The sequence below is a fragment of the Elephas maximus genome, chromosome 7 (genome assembly GCF_024166365.1).
Source record: "Elephas maximus indicus isolate mEleMax1 chromosome 7, mEleMax1 primary haplotype, whole genome shotgun sequence".
Lineage (NCBI taxonomy): Eukaryota > Metazoa > Chordata > Mammalia > Proboscidea > Elephantidae > Elephas > Elephas maximus.
The window spans coordinates 58,476,181-58,497,876 of NC_064825.1; the positions used below are offsets into that span (position 1 = coordinate 58,476,181).

General features: G+C 40.9%; 1 protein-coding gene and 1 pseudogene across 1 annotated transcript; one reads left to right on the forward strand and one right to left on the reverse strand.

Moving 5' to 3' along the window:
• Positions 1-7,080: 7,080 nt before the first annotated feature.
• On the forward strand, positions 7,081-8,019 carry LOC126079555 (olfactory receptor 52E4). The gene has a single exon (XM_049890648.1). It carries the CDS (start codon positions 7,081-7,083, stop codon positions 8,017-8,019), a length of 939 nt encoding a protein of 312 aa, XP_049746605.1.
• An 8,464-nt stretch (positions 8,020-16,483) lies between these two features.
• LOC126079550 (olfactory receptor 52N2-like) lies at positions 16,484-21,279 on the reverse strand (annotated as a pseudogene).
• Positions 21,280-21,696: the final 417 nt, after the last annotated feature.

The window sequence follows — 21,696 nt, forward strand, 5'->3', positions numbered from 1 at the left end:
TGACTTCAACTCATAGCGACTTTATAGGACAGAGTAGAACTGCCCCATAGGGTTTCCAGGTAGTGGCTGGTGGACTCAAACTGCTGATCTTTTAATTTGTAGCCCAGCTCTTAACCACTGTGCCCACAGGGATCTCTTTTCTATATGTACATATACACATGTGTATACGTACACACACACATGCACACTGATGTCCTATGTCCTAGCATTCACAACTTGTCTGTTAGATTAATGCAGAGCCTACTCCCTTGTCTCCAGTCTGTTCCTCATGGTACTCATCCTCCCCATTATCCTCAAATTTATGTTCCCAAATCAAGTCTGATTCTATGCAATCTCTGCTTAAAAATCTTTCCAGAGACTCCCATTTTCTGCATCGTATACTGTATGTAGGCATTATATGATAAAAATACAAACACCAAAATAATCGAAGTCCTTCACTTATTGCCCAATCAACTTTTTAACCTTTACTTGCACTTCATGACTCCTCAATCCATATCCTGGTCTTTGGTCACCAAGTGACCTCCATAAAAGTTATCACCTCTCATTTCGATTTGCCTTCAACTCTTCCCTCAATTACTGCTTTCTCCACGATAATTTTCCATGTGAACCAACCAGGTGTGATCTCTCTGTCCTTTGTATCTTCATAAGAGTTGTTACCACTATTTTAACATTATAACAGTGTATGTGTGAATACAGACATATATATATATATACACGCATATGAATATACACACACATACACACACACACACACACATATATATATATATGGAAACCCTGATGGCTTAGTGGTTAAGTGCTATGGCTGCTAACCAAGAGGTCGGCAGTTCGAATCCACCAGACTCTCCTTGGAAACTCTATCAGGCAGTTCTACTCTGTCTTACAGGGTCACTATGAGTCGGAATCGACTCAACGGCAGTGGGTTTGGTTTGGATATATATATATATAATACAAAACACAAAACAGAAAGATTTGCTAATGACAGTTTCTTAAGTCACACCATGAAGACTTCATGCCATAAATTTAATGCTTTAATGGCTCTTGAGGAAGACGCAATCAATATCATCCCCCATCCAGGCTTCAACTCCCTAAAGGATAGTCCCCTTGCTAGCAGCTAACCTTACACTTTCTCATGAGCTAAAGAGTTATATTTGGCATGGTGTTTCTCTGCAGCCATATTTATCCCCAGAGGATTCTGAAGACTAAGCTCAGGGATTCTGGGATATACCTAGACTTAGGAACACCATCACTGACTATAAAGGTTTTCTCCATGTGACTGGATAGACACTTGGAAGTGTTCCCCATCACCATTTTTAAGCATCTGCTCCCATGCTCATGATTCAGCTTCAGGTGAGAACAAGGAATAGAAGTATTACAGGGGTAAATCTCTCTCTCTCTGTCACACACACACACACACACATACAGGTTCACACACTCACACACACACGTGCATGTGTACACACATACTCACACAGCACACTGCTCACAACTAGACCATGACAAATACAGTCTCGTAGTAACATGAGTCTACTTGCTGTCACACAATAGTTTAGATTTTTTCTGGCCAGCAAATTAATTGTTGGCAGGGAACCAGTTCCTTTAACTGGACTTCCTGTGGTTCATCTGAAGGAAAAGAATGTTTGTTGCAGACCACTGTTGTATGTCTGTGTTTGGGGAGGGGAGTGGAGGTTTGACCAGTGTCAATATTCAAAGAAAATGATCTAGGTGTTATCCATGTGGTCTTCACTATTTTCTTCTTTCCTCTCCCTCACAACCTTAGTGAATTTAGAGATTGTCAATTGTGGCTTGGACCCTGAGTGCCCATATTGTTTTATGAAGACCTATCCAAGCCTTTTTATTGTAAGACCAATATACCTATTAGATCACACAGAACTCAGGGATTCTGGGTCATCCCTACATTTAGGAACACCATCTCTGGCTATAAAGTTATCTCCATGTGACCGCTCGAGCAGACTTGGGCGCCAGCAAATTGAAAGTTCTGACTCTGCTTCATGGCCCAATCATGAAAGTACCTGAATGGAGGATGTTATTTACTCCTACAATTGCCGCTGCAGCAGCATATTGACAGGGAACTGCCAGAAATTCAGGCAGGATTCAGAAGAGGACGTGGGACCAGGAACATCATTGCTGATGTCAGATGGATCCTGGCTGAAAGCAGAGAATACCAGAAGGATGTTTACCTGTGTTTTATTGACTATGCAAGGGCTTTCGACTTTGTGTATCATAACAAATTATGGATAATATTGTGAAGGATGGGAATTCCAGAACACTTAATTGTGCTCATGAGGGACCTTTACATAGATCAAGAGGTAGTTGCTCGGACAGAATAAGGGGATACTGAGTCAGGAAAGATGTGCATCAGAGTTGAATCCTTTCACCTTACCTATTCAATCTGTATGCTGAGCAAATAATCTGAGAAGCTAGATTGTATGAAGAAGAATGGAGCATCAGGATTGGAGGAAGACTCATTAACAACCTGCATTATGCAGATGACACAACCTTGCTTGCTGAAAGTGAAGAGTGCTTGAAGCACTTACTAACGAATATCAAAGACCACAGCCTTCAGTATGGATTGCACCTCAACATAAAGAAAACACAAATCCTCACAACTGGACCAATAAGCAACATCATGAGAAACAGAGAAAAGATTAAAGTTGTCAAGGATTTCATTTTACTTGGATCCACAATCCACACCCATGGAAGCAGCAGTGAAGAAATCAAAAGATGCGTTGCATTGGGCAAATCTGCTGCAACGGACCTCTTTACAGTGTTGAACAGCAAAGATGTCATCTTGAAGACTAAGGTGTGCCTGACCCAAGCCATGGTATGTTCAATAGCATCATATGCATGTGAAAGCTGGACCAAAAAAGAATTGATGCCTTTGAATTGTGCTGTTGGTAAAGAATATTGAATATACCAGCTACTGCCAAAAGAATGAACAAATCTGTCTTAAAAGAAGTACAGCCAGAATGCTCTTTAGAAGCAAGGATTGTGAGACTGGGTCTTACATACTTTGGACATGTTGTCGGGAAGGATCAAGGCCTGCGTTGCTGATGCCTATGCCTTTAATTGAAGAAGGTTCTTGCCTCTCACTGGTTAAGAATGAACAGGTAAGGCTCTGAGAATTTTTCCACACAAGCAAAGCTTTATTAAAAGAGGCTTGCAAGCAGAGACAAGGAGGGCCTAGGCAATGCTTACCCCCGTCTCCCAGAACAAAGAGCTTACATGGATTTTTAAAGGTTTTTGAGGGGGAAAAGGTTTATGTTTACTCATAAGTAAAGGCACGGTTTTCCAGAAAGTGGCTCTTGTGGGCAGGGATATGTTAAGTATGGTACTTGAGCAGCAGTTTTCTAGGATGGCTTCAAGATAGTTCCAGTCCTGGGATTCATAGCAGGACTTATTTTAGGGTGCTGGAGCTGAACAGTCTTTTGGTCCCAGAGTTCGATTCCGTGGATCTGACTGTAGCTCTCTGTTCCCCTGGTAGAAGGTCACATAGCGGTCAGAGGTGGATGTCCTGTTCATGTCCCTGGGACTGGTTCCATCCATTTGCTCCTGAAAAAAGAAAAAAATAGCTTTGAGGAAACCTGTGAGTGTTATGATTAGGTCTCCTTGACTCGTTCCAGGATGTGTTTGGTCTGTTGGTGATTGTCTGTCCCTTATCATCTATTTGCAACTCTGGTTACATACAAGGCTAGAGTCGACCTCAGGAGCCTCCAGATTCCCTGTCTTACCTGGAGAAGGACATCATGCTTGGTAAAGTACAGGGTCAGTGGAAAAGAGGAAGACCCTCAATGAGATGGATTGACACAGTGGCTGCAACAATGGGCTCAAGCAAAACAATGATTGTAAGGATGGTGCAGGACCATGCAGTGTTTCGTTCTGTTAGGCATGGGGTCGCTATGAGTTGGAACCAACTTGACAGCACCTAATGACAACAAGAATTGCTCTGGTCCCACCCAGCTTGAGAAACCTGTGAAGAAAGAAGGGAATAAATTGTTTCTTTTCAAACCAAGAAGCATTAGGTTATATACATGTTCTTAGGAATCTCGAGAAACATAGATCTGAGTGGCTGTGTGCTACTCCTTCACTCTGACTTCTTCTGTGCCATCCCTCCCTCTACACCTCCTTCTCCTTACTTGATGGTTCATTGAATATAAAGTGTGGACTCTTTGTAGTGAATTGATATTTCATCCTTTAGATAAATGAGTTTTAGCTATCTGCAGCTAAAATAAAAATAAAATATTGGAGAGCATTAATAATTTAAATAACTAGCTTTTATTGAGGCTATGCTATGAGCCAGTCTCTTTACATATTTTGGTTTCATTTATGTTTAAAACGAAACACGTTAGTTAGCATTTATTATCCTAATTTTACAAGAGAAGAAACTGTGCAGTCAGTTAAGGACGTTTTCCAAGATCTCCATCTAGTAAATGGCATCACAAAATTTCAAGCCTTGTCTTACTTCCAAGTCCACATAAACCACCTGTAATACATTGCCATTAGAGTAAACAGGAAAAACGGTCAGAGGGTAAAAACAAATCGCAAGCTCATAGAATTGAGAGATGTTGGGCGCTAAAGGGGGAGGATCTCTAGCTAAAAGATCTTATGGCATATAATGTATATATATAACTAAAGCTATTATCAATTTAGCTTTGGAAATGAACTTTCAGGCTGGGCTCTTTGTCAGTGTGAACATCTAGGAAAGGGTGGCCTTATTACTTTGCCTGCCAGGAGTGATCTTTGGGCTTATTAGTCACACAGGGTCTGCCATTGTCTATGGCACACAGCCGTGGAGAGACATTCTTGTCAAAAATCTGAGAGGGTGGAAGTCTCGTTGGTTTTGAACTCTACTGTAACAGATTGGTCCCTCTGACACTAGTCTGAATATTTTTCTTGATGTGGGAAAGTGTCACATTGAGAAAAAGCAGCACTGAAGAAAGGACTGACTCTAGACTGTAAATCTCATGATGTGTCATCCTACATAATTTCTGAGGAAACATCTCTTCAAGTCAAGACCCAGAAAGCACTGCCCTCTGATTTCCCAGCCTAGAAATTTTCCCCTTAGCACTGGCAAACTCGGTGCTCTGCTCTACACAGGGACAACTTTCTCTCCAGCTCCTCTAGAGAGATTCTGCTTTCCTTCTCATAGAAAACAGAATACTAACTCACTTGCCTTGGTATTTCTACTACTCAATCACTATCTGTAAATTTGCAGACCAACTTATATGTGCATCTAATGCATACTAAAAAATATTCTCTCTCTTTCGTATTCTCTCTCACTCTCTCTCTCCAAACACACACACAGATACAAACACACAACACTTGATTCAATTCAACAGCTGAATACCGAAGAACTAGAAGCAAACACTCATATGGCTGTGTTGGGAACATTAAAATCAATACCTCCTGGTTTTTTGCCCCTAGTAACACTGTTTTGTTGATAAAGATAAGGAAAATACATAATGAATATTATATAATAGTATACAATTCAGGTTACATTAGTTGCTACAGAGTTGTAGGGGTAAAAAGAGTTTTTATAAAAAAGTAATTTCATTTACAGGAATCTAAGATTCCTTAAAAACTTTTTACTTTCTGTATCACCAAAATTTGCTATATTTTTAATCTGCTCATAAACTATGTGCAAATTTAGGCTGGTATAATTTTGTATGTGATTATTTGTGTTAGAGATTGTGAGGAAGTTTAACTTGATTTGGCTGACAAGCTGAAGACAATCTATTGGAAGGACATCAGGCTCACAGAATGAACAGGAGGCTGGAGAAATGGGATTAGAAACTAAAGCAATTTCAGAAGATGGTTGTTGTTGTTATTGTTGTTGTTGTGTGCCTTTGACTCACTTATGACTCATAGCAACCCTATAGAACAGAGTAGAACTACGCACAGGGTTTCCAAGCAGTGGCTGGTAGATTTGAACTGCCAACGTTTTGGTTAGCCTGAACAATTAACCACTTTGCGACCAGGCTCCAACAGGAGATTAGTAAGCATCAAAAACAACATTGGTCTCAGAAAGAGTCTGCTCAGAATAACAGAATTAGAATAAGAAAATGACTAAAGGAGACCATCTGAGTGAATTTCCTTATCCACTTCACTGTCTAAACATTAGCGAGGCAAATGCCTAGATCTACATCATATCAAAACATAGACAATGGTATAAGGCAGCAGTGCTCATTTGGACTTAGTATTCTTTAATACTTCTACAAATTATTATAAAACTCAAAGAGCTTTAGTTCATTTGAACTATATCTATCAAAATATTTACCACATTGGAATGTAAAACTGAAAATTCAAAAACATTTTATGTATTATTTAAAAATAGCACTGATAAACCCATTATATAAACATAAATTACACTTTTTTCTTTTAAAGCAAATCTATTTTCAAAAATAGTGAGAAGAATGATATTGTTTTACATTTTTCAAATTGCCGTAAAGTCTGATTTAATAGAAGAGAGCTGGAATCTCTTTTTTACATCTGCATTTTGTCTATTATGATGTCACATTTCACATAGGCTCTGAAAATCTCCAGGGTGCGCTAATGACAGTATGATAGTAAAAAGGGAATATAATGTCTTATTATGAAATATAATGTCTTATTGTGAAAACAGCTTTGACCTTACAGACTCCTTGAAAGGGTTACCAAGACCGCACTTTGAGAACCACTGGGTAAGAAAATTTTCCAAAAGTACAAAGGGGTTATTTGCAAAAGGAATAAGAGAGTGCCGAAAAAAAAAGTAAACATCCACTTTTATATTCCTCTTGAATATTGCCAGTTCTTTCAAAGATATCAAATATTAAAATAAATAAAGCCTGGGGACAATATTTCCTATGATGGATCTTTAAAACAATAATGGGTGTTGAAGGCTTTGCTCAGTTATCTAAAAAAGAAGAAATCTCCAATGTTCGTAAGTTAACTATTTCTACCATTACCTCCAGCATGCTGATTAGAGGTCTTCCCATCCCTCCAGGACCTTGACAACAGAAAATATTAAAGTAAGTGAGATCCTTCCTTCATAACAGGATTTCAATGACATTTGCTAGGAGAATGCCTTCAATCAATGACACCCAGTTCCATCCTCCCTCCTTTCTCCTACTGGGAATACCAGGCCTGGAAGCTGTGCATATCTGGATTTCTTTGCCAGTCTGTATTGTGTACCTGGTCACCCTTCTGGGGAACATCACCATCCTCTTTGTGATCAAGACAGAACACAGTCTCCACCAGCCCATGTTCTACTTTCTGGCCATGTTGTCTATGATTGATCTGGGTCTGTCCACATCCACGATCCCCAAAATGCTGGGGATCCTCTGGTTCAATCTCCAGGAGATCAGCTTTGGGGGATGCCTTACTCAGATGTTCTTTATCCACATATTTACAGGCATGGAGACTGTTCTACTGGTGGTCATGGCCTATGACCGCTTTGTTGCCATCTGCAAACCTCTCCAGTACACCATGATCCTCACCAATAAAGCCATCACCATTCTAGGCTCCGTTGTTGTTGGAAGGAATTTAGTTCTTGTGACCCCATTTGTGTTTCTCATCCTGCGGCTGCCCTTCTGTGGGCATCACATCATCCCTCACACTTACTGTGAGCACATGGGTCTTGCCCGATTGGCCTGTGCTCCCATCAAGGTCAACATCATCTATGGGCTCATGGTGATTTCTAATATTATTGTGGATGTGATCCTGATTGCCTCTTCCTATGTGCTCATCCTCCGAGCCGTTTTTCGCCTTCCCTCTCAGGATGCCCGACTAAAGGCTCTCAATACCTGTGGTTCCCATGTTTGTGTCATGCTGTGCTTCTACACACCAGCATTTTTTTCTTTTATGACCCATCGTTTTGGTCAGAACATTCCCCGCTACATCCACATTCTTTTGGCTAATCTATATGTTGTTGTCCCACCTGCCCTTAACCCAGTCATCTATGGAGTCAGGACCAGGCAGATCCGGGGACAGGTTGTAAAGACATTTGTACAGAAAAAATAGTTCTAAAGAGTGAAAACATATATGCATACCCTACCCAAAATAAATAATCTGAGCTCTCTTTTACATCTTCTCTAACACAGGGTAGTGCTGGCCAAACTTTTCATTTTGTTTGGCAGTAGTTTAGGGTTGGCAGACAAAGGAAAGCTATTTTACTCCTTCCGTGTGTAACTGGGCAAAGGACAGAGAGTAATGGAGAAAACCAATGTCGTGAGAGCAGTGGTTTTGAAGTAGAACAACAGATGGAGAAGAGTGCAATGTCTTCATTTCTTCATATGTCTTCTCTTATACGTAAGATTAAAACTTGAAGGAACTCTCAACTAATAAACTAATTTTTATAGATAAAATAAGCTTATCCATCAGTTTGTGACAATGTCTGAATTAGAACATCTCCTGATCCACACCTTTTACATTATTTATAGTATTCCTCAAATTTCTTCCCCCTTCTTTAGAATAATTGACTCATTTATATTTTTATATTCTCTAGTCGTGTTCTCATTGCCATTCTTGCTCTCTTTCCTCTTTTTTCTTTCCCTTCAATCTCTGTCCCTTTCCTTTATTCACTCTTTTTCCAATAAACTAGTTTTTGTGAATTGAGGACTATGAGAGACTAAGGTATGGGCATTAAGGAGACACGATATTGTTTCCTCACTCTAAGCAAAGTTGTTTTAGATGTAAGTAATTGTATGTGTGCCCAGGTCTAAGTCTAATTGACTTTTGTCTTACAATTTTCCTTCTCTTCTATACCATTTACACAGGACTTTAGAAAAATCATAAAATGAAATCATAGTTTCTTAGGTTCAAGCGTAAGTATCAGTGTGATACCAAAATCAGAATAATCTAAGTATATTTATTAATCTTGTAGATACTCAATATTTAGTTCCATTTCCAAACTGCAGATATACCTGGATAATAAGATGTCCTTAAGTAAATTGAAAGAGGTATTCAGCTGAGATTTGTAACTGACCAGAGCACTCTTGCTGAGAAATGAGAAGCCTCCATATTGTTCCGTGATTTAGCTCCACTCTTTAGACCTGCATGATGATAACAAGCAATTAGCAGCACACCACGGTAGGGTACTAAGAAATGGGGGCATATGCAGCCAAGTAGACAAGGATAGCAACATTATCTGTGCAATTTCTGTGAACCTGGTCAGGCCTTCATCTGAACTTCGATACTGGCTAAAGCACAATTCCAGCACTGAAAAGCACCTTGTGAGATTTTGTTATGTCTGTGAGCATGGGTTAAAATTTGTTTGTGTTTTTGTTTTTTCTTCTCTCTACCTCCTGCCCCTAAATTTTATCAGAACACAGAATATTAAAGATGGAAAAAATGTTGAGGCTCAACTGATCTATCCTCTTCATTCTACAAATGAGAAAACTGAGTTGCAAAGAAAGACAGGAACTTATTTTCACAAAATATATAAACTGCACCCATCCTTAATATCATTTTCATGTAACAAGAGGTGGACAATCATGCAGATAAATTCTTTTGACCACACACTCATAACTATTTGGAGCAGAAAATATTTTATGTATGTATGTGAGGCTCCACTATTGGGTCCAGGTGGGGATATCTAGAAAAGCAGGAGATAAAGCAAGTAGCCTGGGCCCGGGGTTAGTAATGAGAAAATGGAAGTTACAAAAGTTCTGAGTGCAAGTGCAAGTAGGGTAGTACCAAAGAGTGGCAGAAATTGGTATAGCCTTCATTACTGCATTTGTAAGTACTGAGTGGCAAGAAATGACCAATTCCCTGGTCTGCAACATATGTACCACACATAACATGCTAAATAAAGGCTATGTTTTTTCTACTGGCAATGATAAGAAGGGGTCTGTGGCATGTATAAAGCAATCTTCTGGTTAAATCTGTAACTGGGAGTAGGAAAAGATTCAATATAAACATAACAATGTGCACAATGTGGATTAGAGTGCACAATAATGGTGACCATGAAGAAGTTCACAAATTGCAGTATCATGCTTAGTCCTGGGTGAGCAGAGCCCCTGACCTGGACGCCCATCTTAGGGATCCTCTGTGCTTTGGAGTAGATTACTCAAAAACAGTTAAGTCCCCTTCTGGTGCTTCGCAGTAGCTGGTGTCATCAATGCCATCTGGGTGGGGTACCCGAAGCCCAGAATAAACATGCATAGGTCAGTCCCCATTTCTCCTCTTCCGAGAACTCTATAACTCTCTTTCCCCAATGTCTACTAGCTCATGGGGTTGATCATTTGTCTTAAGATGCTCTGCAACCCACATCTATAGGTTTTTCCAAGGGCTTTGTGTCTGGGACCTGATTTCAAGGGGGCGGCCTGGAGAGCAGAAAACTCCCTCTGGACACCATAGTTCTTTCATGAAATCTATATAAAATGGGACTGCCAGAATTGTGCTGACATGTTGATTTAGGGTGAGTCTCACTCGTGTCAAGGAGCCCTGGTGACGCAGTAGTAAAAGTGATCGACTGCTAACCAAAACGTCAGCACTTTGAAACCACCACTGGCTTCATGGTAGAAAGATGTGGCTGTCTGCTTCTGTGGAGATTTATAGCCTCAGAAACCCTATGGGGTTGCTATGAGTTGGAATCAGGTCCACAGCAGTGGGTTTGGTTTTCTTCATCCCACTCATGTCAGGCATAAGATGAGTTCAGGCCTCTGGGCAACCCATGATCCACTACTCATCTCTAGCCTTTAGCCATGAGCATAGAGCTGTATATTGGCTCTCACCTACCTGCATTCTGACTCTGGTGCTGTCTCCTATCTACAGCATCCAACAATAGCAGTTACAACAGCAGAGATTGTTTACCCTATCTCCTCACCACCACTTGGCTCTGGTTACCAGGGATCATCCATAGGCTCACGCCAACTCTTAGGCAGCCCTTCAGAAGTGGCTACTCCAAGGATTTTCAAGGCTATCACTCTGAAATGCCATCAAATACTTTCAATCTTTGAATTGATGTGGTAGCATCACGCTTTCCTGATCTTAAGTAATACTAGCTGCGGCAGGGGTATTCCTGTATGAATGGGAACAGTCCTTTCACCCTGCCCACAGACCCATTGCCTATACTTCATACTGATGGCACTGGGTGAAAGTAAACAGTCAGCCAGAATTGAAAGAGCTTACATTCTAGAAATGCAGTGATTAAAGACCTAAAGATTTCAGATGGTTGGAAGGTGTATTTTTGCTATAAAGTTTCAGGCAGTAAATTTACGTGAACAGGAAAAAAATTATCAGGGGGTAGAGCCAAATGGAACTACAGACAGAAGCATCACACTTTCCTTCCAAACAAACACCTCAGAAACTAAGTAAAACAGAGACAAGTGTCAATCCTGGAACCCTAAGTGTCAAATAAAGAAATAAAAAAACTCGACCAAACACCAAATGGAGTAAGAAACTGACAGAGAGCAGACAGCAATGAGAGATATGCAGTGGGGGTCACCTATGAGTTAACATGGCTCAGATTCACCATCTTGAACTCCTCAGCCACCAAGATTAGCAGACAGGGAGTATGGAAGGCAGTCCACAGAGCTCTCAGCAAGAGTCAGGGCACCCTGTACCCAGGGATACAGGCTTTCCCACCCATACCCTTCTTCCCCCTGCTCAACCTCCACTGTATCCCAGCAGGCAATGGTCACTCAGCTGGGGAGGCACCAGCTCTGTGCCTCTTGGATTCACTCTGCCCACACTGGCCCATTCTTTCAGTGCCGTTTTTTTATGCTGTTGTTGCTTTGGAAACCCTGGTGGTGTAGTGATTAAGTGCTATGGCTGCTAACCAAAGGATCAACAGTTCGAATCTGTCAGTCACTCCTTGGAAACTCTCTGGGGCAGTTCCACTCTGTCCTATAGGGTCACTATGAGTAAGAATCGACTCGACAGCACTGGGTTTGGTTTTTTTTTTTTTTTCTTTTTTGGCTGTTGCTTTTTTTGGTTTCTTCTCTCTCTCACATTTTTCCCTTCCTTTCTCTAATACCTGGCTGGATGTGCCATCTCCACTTCTTCTTGACAGGCTGTGCAGCACTGCTTATCTGGGGAACTGCCTCCCAGTCCATGCTGCCAGTGGGATTCCTGGAAACATTTTCTTTTTCTCTTTCTTTTTTCCTTTTTGTTCTTCTTCATTTCTCAGTTTCTTTTCTCTTTCTACTTTCCTTCTTTTCCTATCTCCTGAACACCTGACACTGTGTGTCATCTCTGCCTCTTCTAGACAGGCAGGGTGTGCCTCATGGCTTGGGAGCCACTTTGAAGGTTCACTCCGCCATCCCAGAGGGGTCCCTGGGGGCATTTTTTTTATTTTTATTTTTTTTGTTTCTCGGTTTCTCATCTCTCTTTCTACTTTCTTTCTTTTCCTGTCTCCTGAATACCTGGCACTGTGTGCCATCTCTGCCCCTTCTAGACAGGCTGTGCAGTGCCTAGTGACTTCTGAGCCACTTGCCCAGTTCATGCTGCCAAGCCGGTGGGATCCCTTGGGTTTTTTTTTCTTTTTCTTTTCTTTTCTCAATTTCTCATCTCTCTCTACCTTCCATCCTTACCATTCTCCTGAACAACTGGAGATGTGTGTCATCTCTGCTCCTTTTTTTTTTTATAAACTTTTATTAAGCCTCAAGTGAACGTTTACATATCCAATCAGTCTGTCACATATAAGTTTACATACATCTTTCTCCGTACTCCCACTTGCTCTTCCCCTATTGAGTCAGCCCTTTCAGTCTCTCCTTTCGTGACAATTTTGCCAGCTTCCCTCTCTCTCTATCCTCCCATCCCCCCTCCAGACAGGAGATGCCAACACACTCTCAAGTGTTTACCTGATATAATTAGCTCACTCTTCATCAGCATCTCTCTCCCACCCGCTGACCAGTCCCCTTCATGTCTGATGAGTTGTCTTCGGGAATGGTTCCTGTCCTGTGCCGACAGAAGGTCTGGGGAGGATGGCCACCGGGATTCCTCTAGTCTCAGTCAGACCATTAAGTCTGGTCTTTTTATGAGAATTTGGGGTCTGCATCCCACTGATCTCCTGCTCCCTCAGGAGTTCTCTGTTGTGCTCCCTGTCAGGCAGTCATCGATTGTGGCCGGGCACCAACTAGTTCTTCTGGTCTCAGGATGATGTAGGTCTCTGGTTCATGTGGCCCTTTCTGTCTCTTGGGCTCTTAGTTGTCGTGTGACCTTGGTGTTCTTCATTTTCCTTTGCTCCAGGTGGGTTGGGACCAATTGATGCATCTTAGATGGCCGCTTGTTAGCATTTAAGACCCCAGATGCCACATTTCAAAGTGGGATGCAGAACGTTTTCATAATAGAATTATTTTGCCAATTGACTTAGAAGTCCCCTCAAACCATCTTCCCCAGACCCCCGCCCCTGCTCCACTGACCTTTGAAGCATTCTTTTTATCCCGAAAACTTCTTTGCTTTTGGTCCAGTCCACTTGAGCTGACCTTCCATGTATTGAGTGTTGTCTTTCCCTTCACCCAAAGCAGTTCTTATCTACTGATTAATCAATAAAAAACCCTCTCCCTCCCTCCCTCCCTCCCCCCTTCGTAACCACAAAAGTATGTGTTCTTCTCAGTTTTTACTATTTCTCAAGATCTTATAATAGTGGTCTTATACAATATTTGTCCTTTTGCCTCTGACTAATTTCGCTCAGCATAATGCCTTCCAGGTTCCTCCATGTTATGAAATGTTTCACAGATTCGTCACTGTTCTTTATCGATACGTAGTATTCCATTGTGTGAATATACCACAATTTATTTACCCATTCATCCGTTGAAGGACACCTTGGTTGCTTCCAGCTTTTTGCTATTGTAAACAGAGCTGCAATAAACATGGGTGTGCATATATCTGTTTGTGTAAAGGCTCTTGTATCTCTAGGGTATATTCCCAGGAGTGGGATTTCTGGGTTGTATGGTGGTTCTATTTCTAACTGTTTAAGATAACGCCAGATAGATTTCCAAAGTGGTTGTACCATTTTACATTCCCACCAGCAGTGTATAAGAGTTCCAATCTCTTCGCAGCCTCTCCAACATTTATTATTTTGTGTTTTTTGGACTAATGCCAGCCTCCTTAGTGTGAGATGGAATCTAATCGTAGTTTTAATTTGCATTTCTCTAATGGCTAATGATCGAGAGCATTTTCTCATGTATCTGTTGGCTGCCTGAATATCTTCTTTAGTGAAATGTGTGTTCATATCCTTTGCCCACTTCTTGATTGGGTTGTTTGTCTTTTTGTGGTTGAGTTTTGACAGAATCATGTAGATTTTAGAGATCAGGTGCTGGTCTGAGATGTCATAGCTGAAAATGCTTTCCCAGTCTGTAGGTGGTCTTTTTACTCTTTTGGTGAAGTCTTTAGATGAGCATAGGTGTTTGATTTTTAGGATCTCCCAGTTATCTGGTTTCTCTTCATCATTTTTGGTAATGTTTTGTATTCTGTTTATGCCTTGTATTAGGGCTCCTAGGGTTGTCCCTATTTTTTCTTCCATGATCTTTATCGTTTTAGTCTTTATGTTTAGGTCTTTGATCCACTTGGAGTTAGTTTTTGTGCATGGTGTGAGGTATGGGTCCTGTTTCATTCTTTTGCAAATGGATATCCAGTTATGCCAGCACTATTGGTTAAAAAGCCTATATTTTCCCCAATTAACTGACACTGGTCCTTTGTCAAATATCAGCTGCTCATACGTGGATGGATTTATATCTGGGTTCTCAATTCTGTTCCATTGGTCTATGTGCCTGTTGTTGTACCAGTACCAGGCTGTTTTGACTACTGTGGCTGGATAATAGCTTCTGAAACCAGGTAGAGTGAGGCCTCCCACTTTCTTCTTCTTTTTCAGTAATGCTTTGCTTATCCGAGGCTTCTTTCCCTTCCATATGAAATTGGTGATTTGTTTCTCTATCCCCTTAAAATATGACATTGGAATTTGGATCGGAAGTGCGTTATATGTATAGATGGCTTTTGGTAGAATAGACATTTTTACTATGTTAAGTCTTCCTATCCATGAGCAAGGTATGTTTTTCCACTTAAGTATGTCCTTTTGAATTTCTTGTAGTAGAGCTTTGTAGTTTTCTTTGTATAGGTCTTTTACATCCCTGGTAAGATTTATTCCTAAGTATTTTATCTCCTTGGGGGCTACTGTGAATGGTATTGATTTGGTGATTTCCTCTTCGGTGTTCTTTATGTTGATGTAGAGGAATCCAAGTGATTTTTGTATGTTTATTTTATAACCTGAGACTCTGCCAAAGTCTTCTATTAGTTTCAGTAGTTTTCTGGAGGATTCCTCAGGGTTTTCTGTGTATAAGATCACGTCATCTGCAAATAGTGATAACTTTATTTCCTCCTTGCCAATCCGGATGGCCTTTATTTCTTTGTCTAGCCTAATTGCCCTGGCTAGGGCTTCAAGTATGATGTTGAATAAGAGTGGTGATAAAGGGCACCTTTGTCTGGTTCCCGTTCTCAAGGGAAATGCTTTCAGGTTCTCTCCATTTAGAGTGATATTGGCTGTTGGCTTTGCATAGATGCCCTTTATTATGTTGAGGAATTTTCCTTCAATTCCTATTTTGGTAAGAGTTTTTATCATAAATGGGTGTTGGACTTTGTCAAATGCCTTTTCTGCATCAATTGATAAGATCATGTGGTTTTTATCTTTTGTTTTATTTATGTGATGGATTACATTAATGGTTTTTCTGATATTAAACCAGCCTTGCATACCTGGTAAAAATCCCACTTGATCATGGTGAATTATTTTTTTGATGTGTTGTTGGATTCTATTGGCTAGAATTTTGTTGAGGATTTTTACATCTATGTTCATGAGGGATATAGGTCTATAATTTTCTTTTTTTGTGATGTCTTTACCTGGTTTTGGTATCAGGGAGATGGTGGCTTCATAGAATGAGTTGGGTAGTATTCCATCATGTTCCATGCTTTGAAATATCTTCAGTAGTAGTGGTGTTAACTCTTCCCTGAAAGTTTGGTAGAACTCTGCAGTGAAGCTGTCCGGGCCAGAGCTTTTTTTTGTCGGAAGTTTTTTGATTACCGTTTCAATCTCTTTTTTTGTTATGGGTCTATTTAGTTGTTCTACTTCTGAATGTGTTAGTTTAGGTAGGTAGTGTTTTTCCAAGAATTCATCCATTTCTTTTGGTTTCCAAATTTGTTAGAGTACAATTTTTCGTAGTAATCTGAAATGATTCTTTTAATTTCATTTGGTTCTGTTGTGATGTGGTCCTTCTCGTTTCTTATTCAGGTTATTTGTTTCCTTTCCTGTATTTCTTTAGTCAGTCTAGCCAATGGTTTATCAATTTTGGTAATTTTCTCGAAGAACCAGCTTTTGGCTTTGTTAATTCTTTCAATTGTTTTTCTGTTCTCTAATTCATTTAGTTCAGCTCTAATTTTTATTATTTGTTTTCTTCTGGTGCCCGATGGACTCTTTTGTTGCTCACTTTCTATTTGTTCAAGTTGTAGGGACAGTTCTCTGAATTTGGCTCTTTCTTCTTTTTGTATGTGTGCATTTATCGATATAAATTGGCCTCTGAGCACTGCTTTTGCTGTGTCCCAGAGGTTTTGATAGGAAGTATTTTCATTCTCCTTGCATTCTATGAATTTCCTTATTCCCTCCTTGATGTCTTCTATAACCCAGTCTTTTTTCAGGAGGGTATTGTTCATTTTCCAAGTATTTGATTTCTTTTCCCTAGTTTTTCTGTTATTGATTTCTAGTTTTATTGCCTTGTGGTCTGAGAAGATGCTTTGTAATATTTCGATGTTTTGGACTCTGCAAAGGTTTGTTTTATGACCTAATATGTGGTCTCTTCTAGAGAATGTTCCATGTGGGCTAGAAAAAAAAGTATCCTTTGCAGCAGTTAGGTGGAGAGTTCTGTATAAGTCAATGAGGTCAAGTTGGTTGATTGTTGTAATTAGGTCTTCCGTGTCTCTATTGAGCTTCTTACTGGATGTCCTGTCCTTCTCCAAAAGTGGTGTGTTGAAGTCTCCTACTATAATTGTGGAGGTGTCTATCTCACTTTTGAATTCTGTTAAAATTCGATTTATGTATCTTGCAGCCCTGTCATTGGGTGCATAAATATTTAATATGGTTATGTCTTCCTGATCAATTGTCCCTTTTATCATTATATAGTGTCCTTCTTTATCCTTTGTGGTGGATTTAAGTCTAAAGTCTATTTTGTCAGAAATTAATATTGCTACTCCTCTTCTTTTTTGCTTATTGTTTGCTTGATATATTTTTTTCCATCCTTTGAGTTTTAGTTTGTTTGTGTCTCTAAGTCTACGGTGTGTCTCTTGGAGGCAGCATATAGATGGATCGTGTTTCTTTATCCAGTCCGAGACTCTCTGTCTCTTTATTGGTGCGTTTAGTCTATTTACATTCAGCATAATTATAGATAAATAAGTTTTTAGTGCTGTCATTTTGATGCCTTTTCATGTCTGTTGTTGACAATTTCATTCTTCCACATACTTTTTTGTGCTAAGACGTTTTTCTTAGTAAATTGTGAGATCCTCATTTTCATAGTGTTTGACTTTATGTTAGTTGAGTCGTTACGTTTTTCTTGGCTTTTATCTTGAGTTATGGAGTTGTTATACCTTTTTGTGGTTACCTTATTATTTACCCCTATTTTTCTAAGTAAAAACCTAACTTGTATCGTTCTATATCGCCTTGTATCACTCTCCATCTGGCAGTTCAATGCCTCCTATATTTAGTCCCTCTTTTTGATTATTGTGATCTTTTACCTATTGACTTCCATGATTCCCTGTTATGTGTATTATTATTTTTTTTAATTAATCTTAATTTGTTTGTTTTTGTGATTTCCCTATTTGACTTGATATCAGGACGTTCTGTTTTGTGACCTTGTATTGTGCTGGTATCTGGTATTATTGGTTTTCTGACCAAACAATATCCTTTAGTATTTCTTGTAGCTTTGGTTTGGTTTTTGCAAATTCTCTAAACTTGTGTTTATCTGTAAATATCTTAATTTCGCCTTCATATTTCAGAGAGAGTTTTGCTGGATATATGATCCTTGGCTGGCAGTTTTTCTCCTTCAGTGTTCTGTATATATCGTCCCATTCCCTTCTTGCCTGCATGGTTTCTGCTGAGTAGTCTGAACTTTTTCTTATTGATTCTCCCTTGAAGGAAACCTTTCTTTTCTCCCTGGCTGCTTTTAAAATTTTCTCTTTATCTTTGGTTTTGGCAAGTTTGATGATAATATGTCTTGGTGTTTTTCTTTTTGGATCAATCTTAAATGGGGTTCGATGAGCATCTTGGATAGATATCCTTTCGTCTTTCATGATGTCAGGGAAGTTTTCTGTCACGAGTTCTTCAACTATTTTCTCTGTGTTCTCTGTCCCCCCTCCCTGTTCTGGGACTCCAATCACCTGCAGGTTATCCTTCTTGATAGAGTCCCACATGATTCTTAGGGTTTCTTCATTTCTTTTAATTCTTTTATCTGATTTTTTTTCAGCTATGTTGGTATTGATTCCCTGGTCCTCCAGATGTCCCAGTCTGCATTCTAATTGCTCGAGTCTGCTCCTCTGACTTCCTGTTGCATTGTCTAATTCTGTAATTTTATTGTTAATCTTTTGGATTTCTACATGCTGTCTCTCTATGGATTCTTGCAACTTATTAATTTTTCCACTATGTTCTTGAATAATCTTTTTGAGTTCTTCAACCGTTTTATCAGTGTGTTCCTTGGCTTTTTCTGCAGTTTGCCTTATTTCATTTGTGATGTCTTGAAGCATTCTGTAAATTAGTTTTTTATATTCTGTATCTGATAATTCCAGGATTGTATCTTCATTTGGGAAAGATTTGATTTTTTTGGGGGGGGGTTGGAGAAGCTGTCATGGTCTGCTTCTTTTTGTGGTTTGATATGGTCTGCTGTCTCCGAGCCATCGCTGGGCAACTAGTTTTTCCAGAAAATCTCTAAAAGAAAAATGCTGTCAGATCTCTATCAGAGTTCTCCCGCTGGCTCAGGCTATTCGGATGTTAATGAAGCCGCCTGGGGAGGGTGGGGAAGGAATCAGAGAGATAGGAGAGTAGCACCTCAGAATATAGCCAGAGTTGCTTGTCTTGCTTGGAATGACTATTATATCTGAGATTTCCGCGGGGTGCGTCGCCTATGTGTGCTGGCTGTGTGGAGATTGCCCCCCGGGGGTCTGGTCCGCTGGAGTCATGGTCAGATCCTCCGCTGCCAGCCCCACGCCTAATGTCAAGGTTGCCCTACTGGGACGGTGCACTCCCGACTCCAAAATCAGTCGCTGCCTCCTGGGGACTGTCCTTCCCGCCAGTCGCATCGCCGCGCAGCCCCCGAAAACCGGCTGGGCCCCCCCGAGGTCAGCTCAGGTGAGTGGAGCAGCTCCCCACGCCTGCGCCCTGACCGCGCGTCCCGGCTGGGACACCGCTCTCCCCGCTCCAAGACCAGTCGCTGCCCCCGGGGGACCTCCCCCACCGGACGCGTCGCCATGCCGCCCCTGCGAACCGGCTTGGCCCCCCCCGGGGCTAGTTCAGGGGGGTGAAGCAGCTCCCGCTTCTATGCCTTGCCTGCGCTCAGTCAAAATTCCGGCGGGACGGCTCCCCGGCTGGGACGCTGCTCTCCCCGCTCCAAGACCTGTCACTGCCTTCCGGGGACTTCTCCTACCGGCTGCGCTGCCATGCCAGCAGCGCGAACTGGCTGGGCCCCCTTCTTGAATGAGTTCGGGGGTCAGGGCTGGGCCCCTTGTTTGTGCCGTCTGCCCCCCTAGGCTCTGCCCCAAATCGGGCGCCGAAGGTCACCTGAGTGGTACACTGGCTTCAGGCTCTGAAAACAATCGCTGTCTCCCCGTATTTGTTCGTTCTCCATCTCTAAATCTGTGTTTGTTGTTCAGGGTTCGTAGATTGTTATGTATGTGATCGATTCACTTGTTTTTCTGAGTCTTTGTTGCAAGAGGGATCCGTGGTAGCATCCACCTAGTCCGCCATCTTTGTCCTGCCTCTTATCTGACATTCTTTATCCTTTCCTGTGTACTTACCCACAGGACCTAGACCAAAGGGCATTAATCACCAAGAGTTTCACTTGTTGACTATCCTAACTATTCCATCCTGTGTGTTTATTCCACAAATTCTCACTAAATTTTATTTTATGTGTGAAAAGTGTCCTTGTTTCTTCTCTATTTCATGTTTTCTCTATCAAATTTGAGGTCTTAGAATAAAATATCTGTGGTTGTTTATTGCATTAATGGCAGAAAATTCAGGTATTTTATTCTGTAGTGAGCTCATTTTTGTTGAATTTTGCATTTGCTTTCTTCATTTATAACTTTTTTCCTTATCTTTATACTAAATGCAGAATTCTATATCATATATTTATCTCACACCCAAAATCTCTCTCTCTAAAGGAAGATTTGATCACTTCTTCATGGATCTGCTTGGTCTTTACTCCATAGACAATTGGATTCAAGGTGAGAAGCAGCAATAGGGAGAGGTTGGCAATAAAGGTGTGGGTATGGTGAGGTATGGTGCTTCCACCAAAGCGGTGAGTGAAGAAGTTAAAGAAAGCTGGAACATAGGTAATCACAATAGCACATTTGTGTGCTGTACAGGTGCTGAAGGCTTTGTGGTTAGCATCTGCAGATGACAGATTCAGTACAGCATGGATGATCATGATGTAAGACACAGAGATACAGAACATGTCAAATCCCGCAATCAATATGGCAGCTATGAGACCATAGATAGCATTAATCTTAACATTGCCACAGGATAATTTGGCCACAGACATATATGGTCGCAATAAGTGTGTTGGATTAGGTTGCCCCTGCAGTAGGGAAGACACTTGATCAGGAAAGTGAATGGGATCAAGAGCAACACAGTTCGCATGAATGCAGCAAGCCCAACCTTGATAATTACAGTGTTGGTGAGGATGGTAGAATAGTGTAGAGGGCAGCAAATGGCCACATAGCCGTCCAGAGCCATGAGCATGAGCACCCCAGACCCCATGCCTGTCAGCATACGTATGAGAAACATCTGTACAAGCAAGCATTAAAGTCAATCTCCTTGAGGCTGAACCAAAAGATGCATAACATATTGGGGACAAATGAAGTACAGCCAATAACATCTGTAAAGGACAACAGGGCTAGAAAGTAATACATGGGCTGATGCAGGGGCTCCTCATGGCTGATGAGGTAGATGAGCCCACAGTTTCCCAATACAGCAATAATGTATATGAAGCAGAATGGCAGGGATATCCAGCTGTGTGCATCTTCCAGCCCAGGAATTCCTTTGAGGATGAAGTATCTTGGTGTCAGAGTGGAGGTGTTGGCTCCATGCATGGTGGTCAGCTGGAGGGCATGTTACTCTCTGCACTCTTCTGTAGAGGCAGAGAGCACTGTTGCTATTTTCAGCCAGAGGAAAAAGATGAACGAGTATTTTTCACAGTATAAATAAAGGATTTGAGAAAAAAAAAATCATCTCTTTGTATTTGTATCTAGACTGTATTCTTTGATTCTACTGAGTGATCCTGATCCTGTTACTGAATCAACAGAATAAAAAAATCAATTACCATTCAGCCAATTCCAACTCATGCTGACCCCATGTGTTAGAGAATAGAATTGCTTCATAGTGTTTTCTTGGCTGTGGAAAGCAGATTTCCAGGCATTTCTTTGGTAGCATTGATGGGGGGATCTGAACCCCCAACTTCTGGGTTAGTAGATGAGCACAAACCGTTTGTGCCGCCCAAGGATCTAACA

Coding starts and splice junctions, on each gene's coding strand:
- LOC126079555 (XM_049890648.1), top strand. CDS start 7,081: ATGCCTTCAATCAATGACACCCAGTTCCATCCTCCCTCCTTTCTCCTA.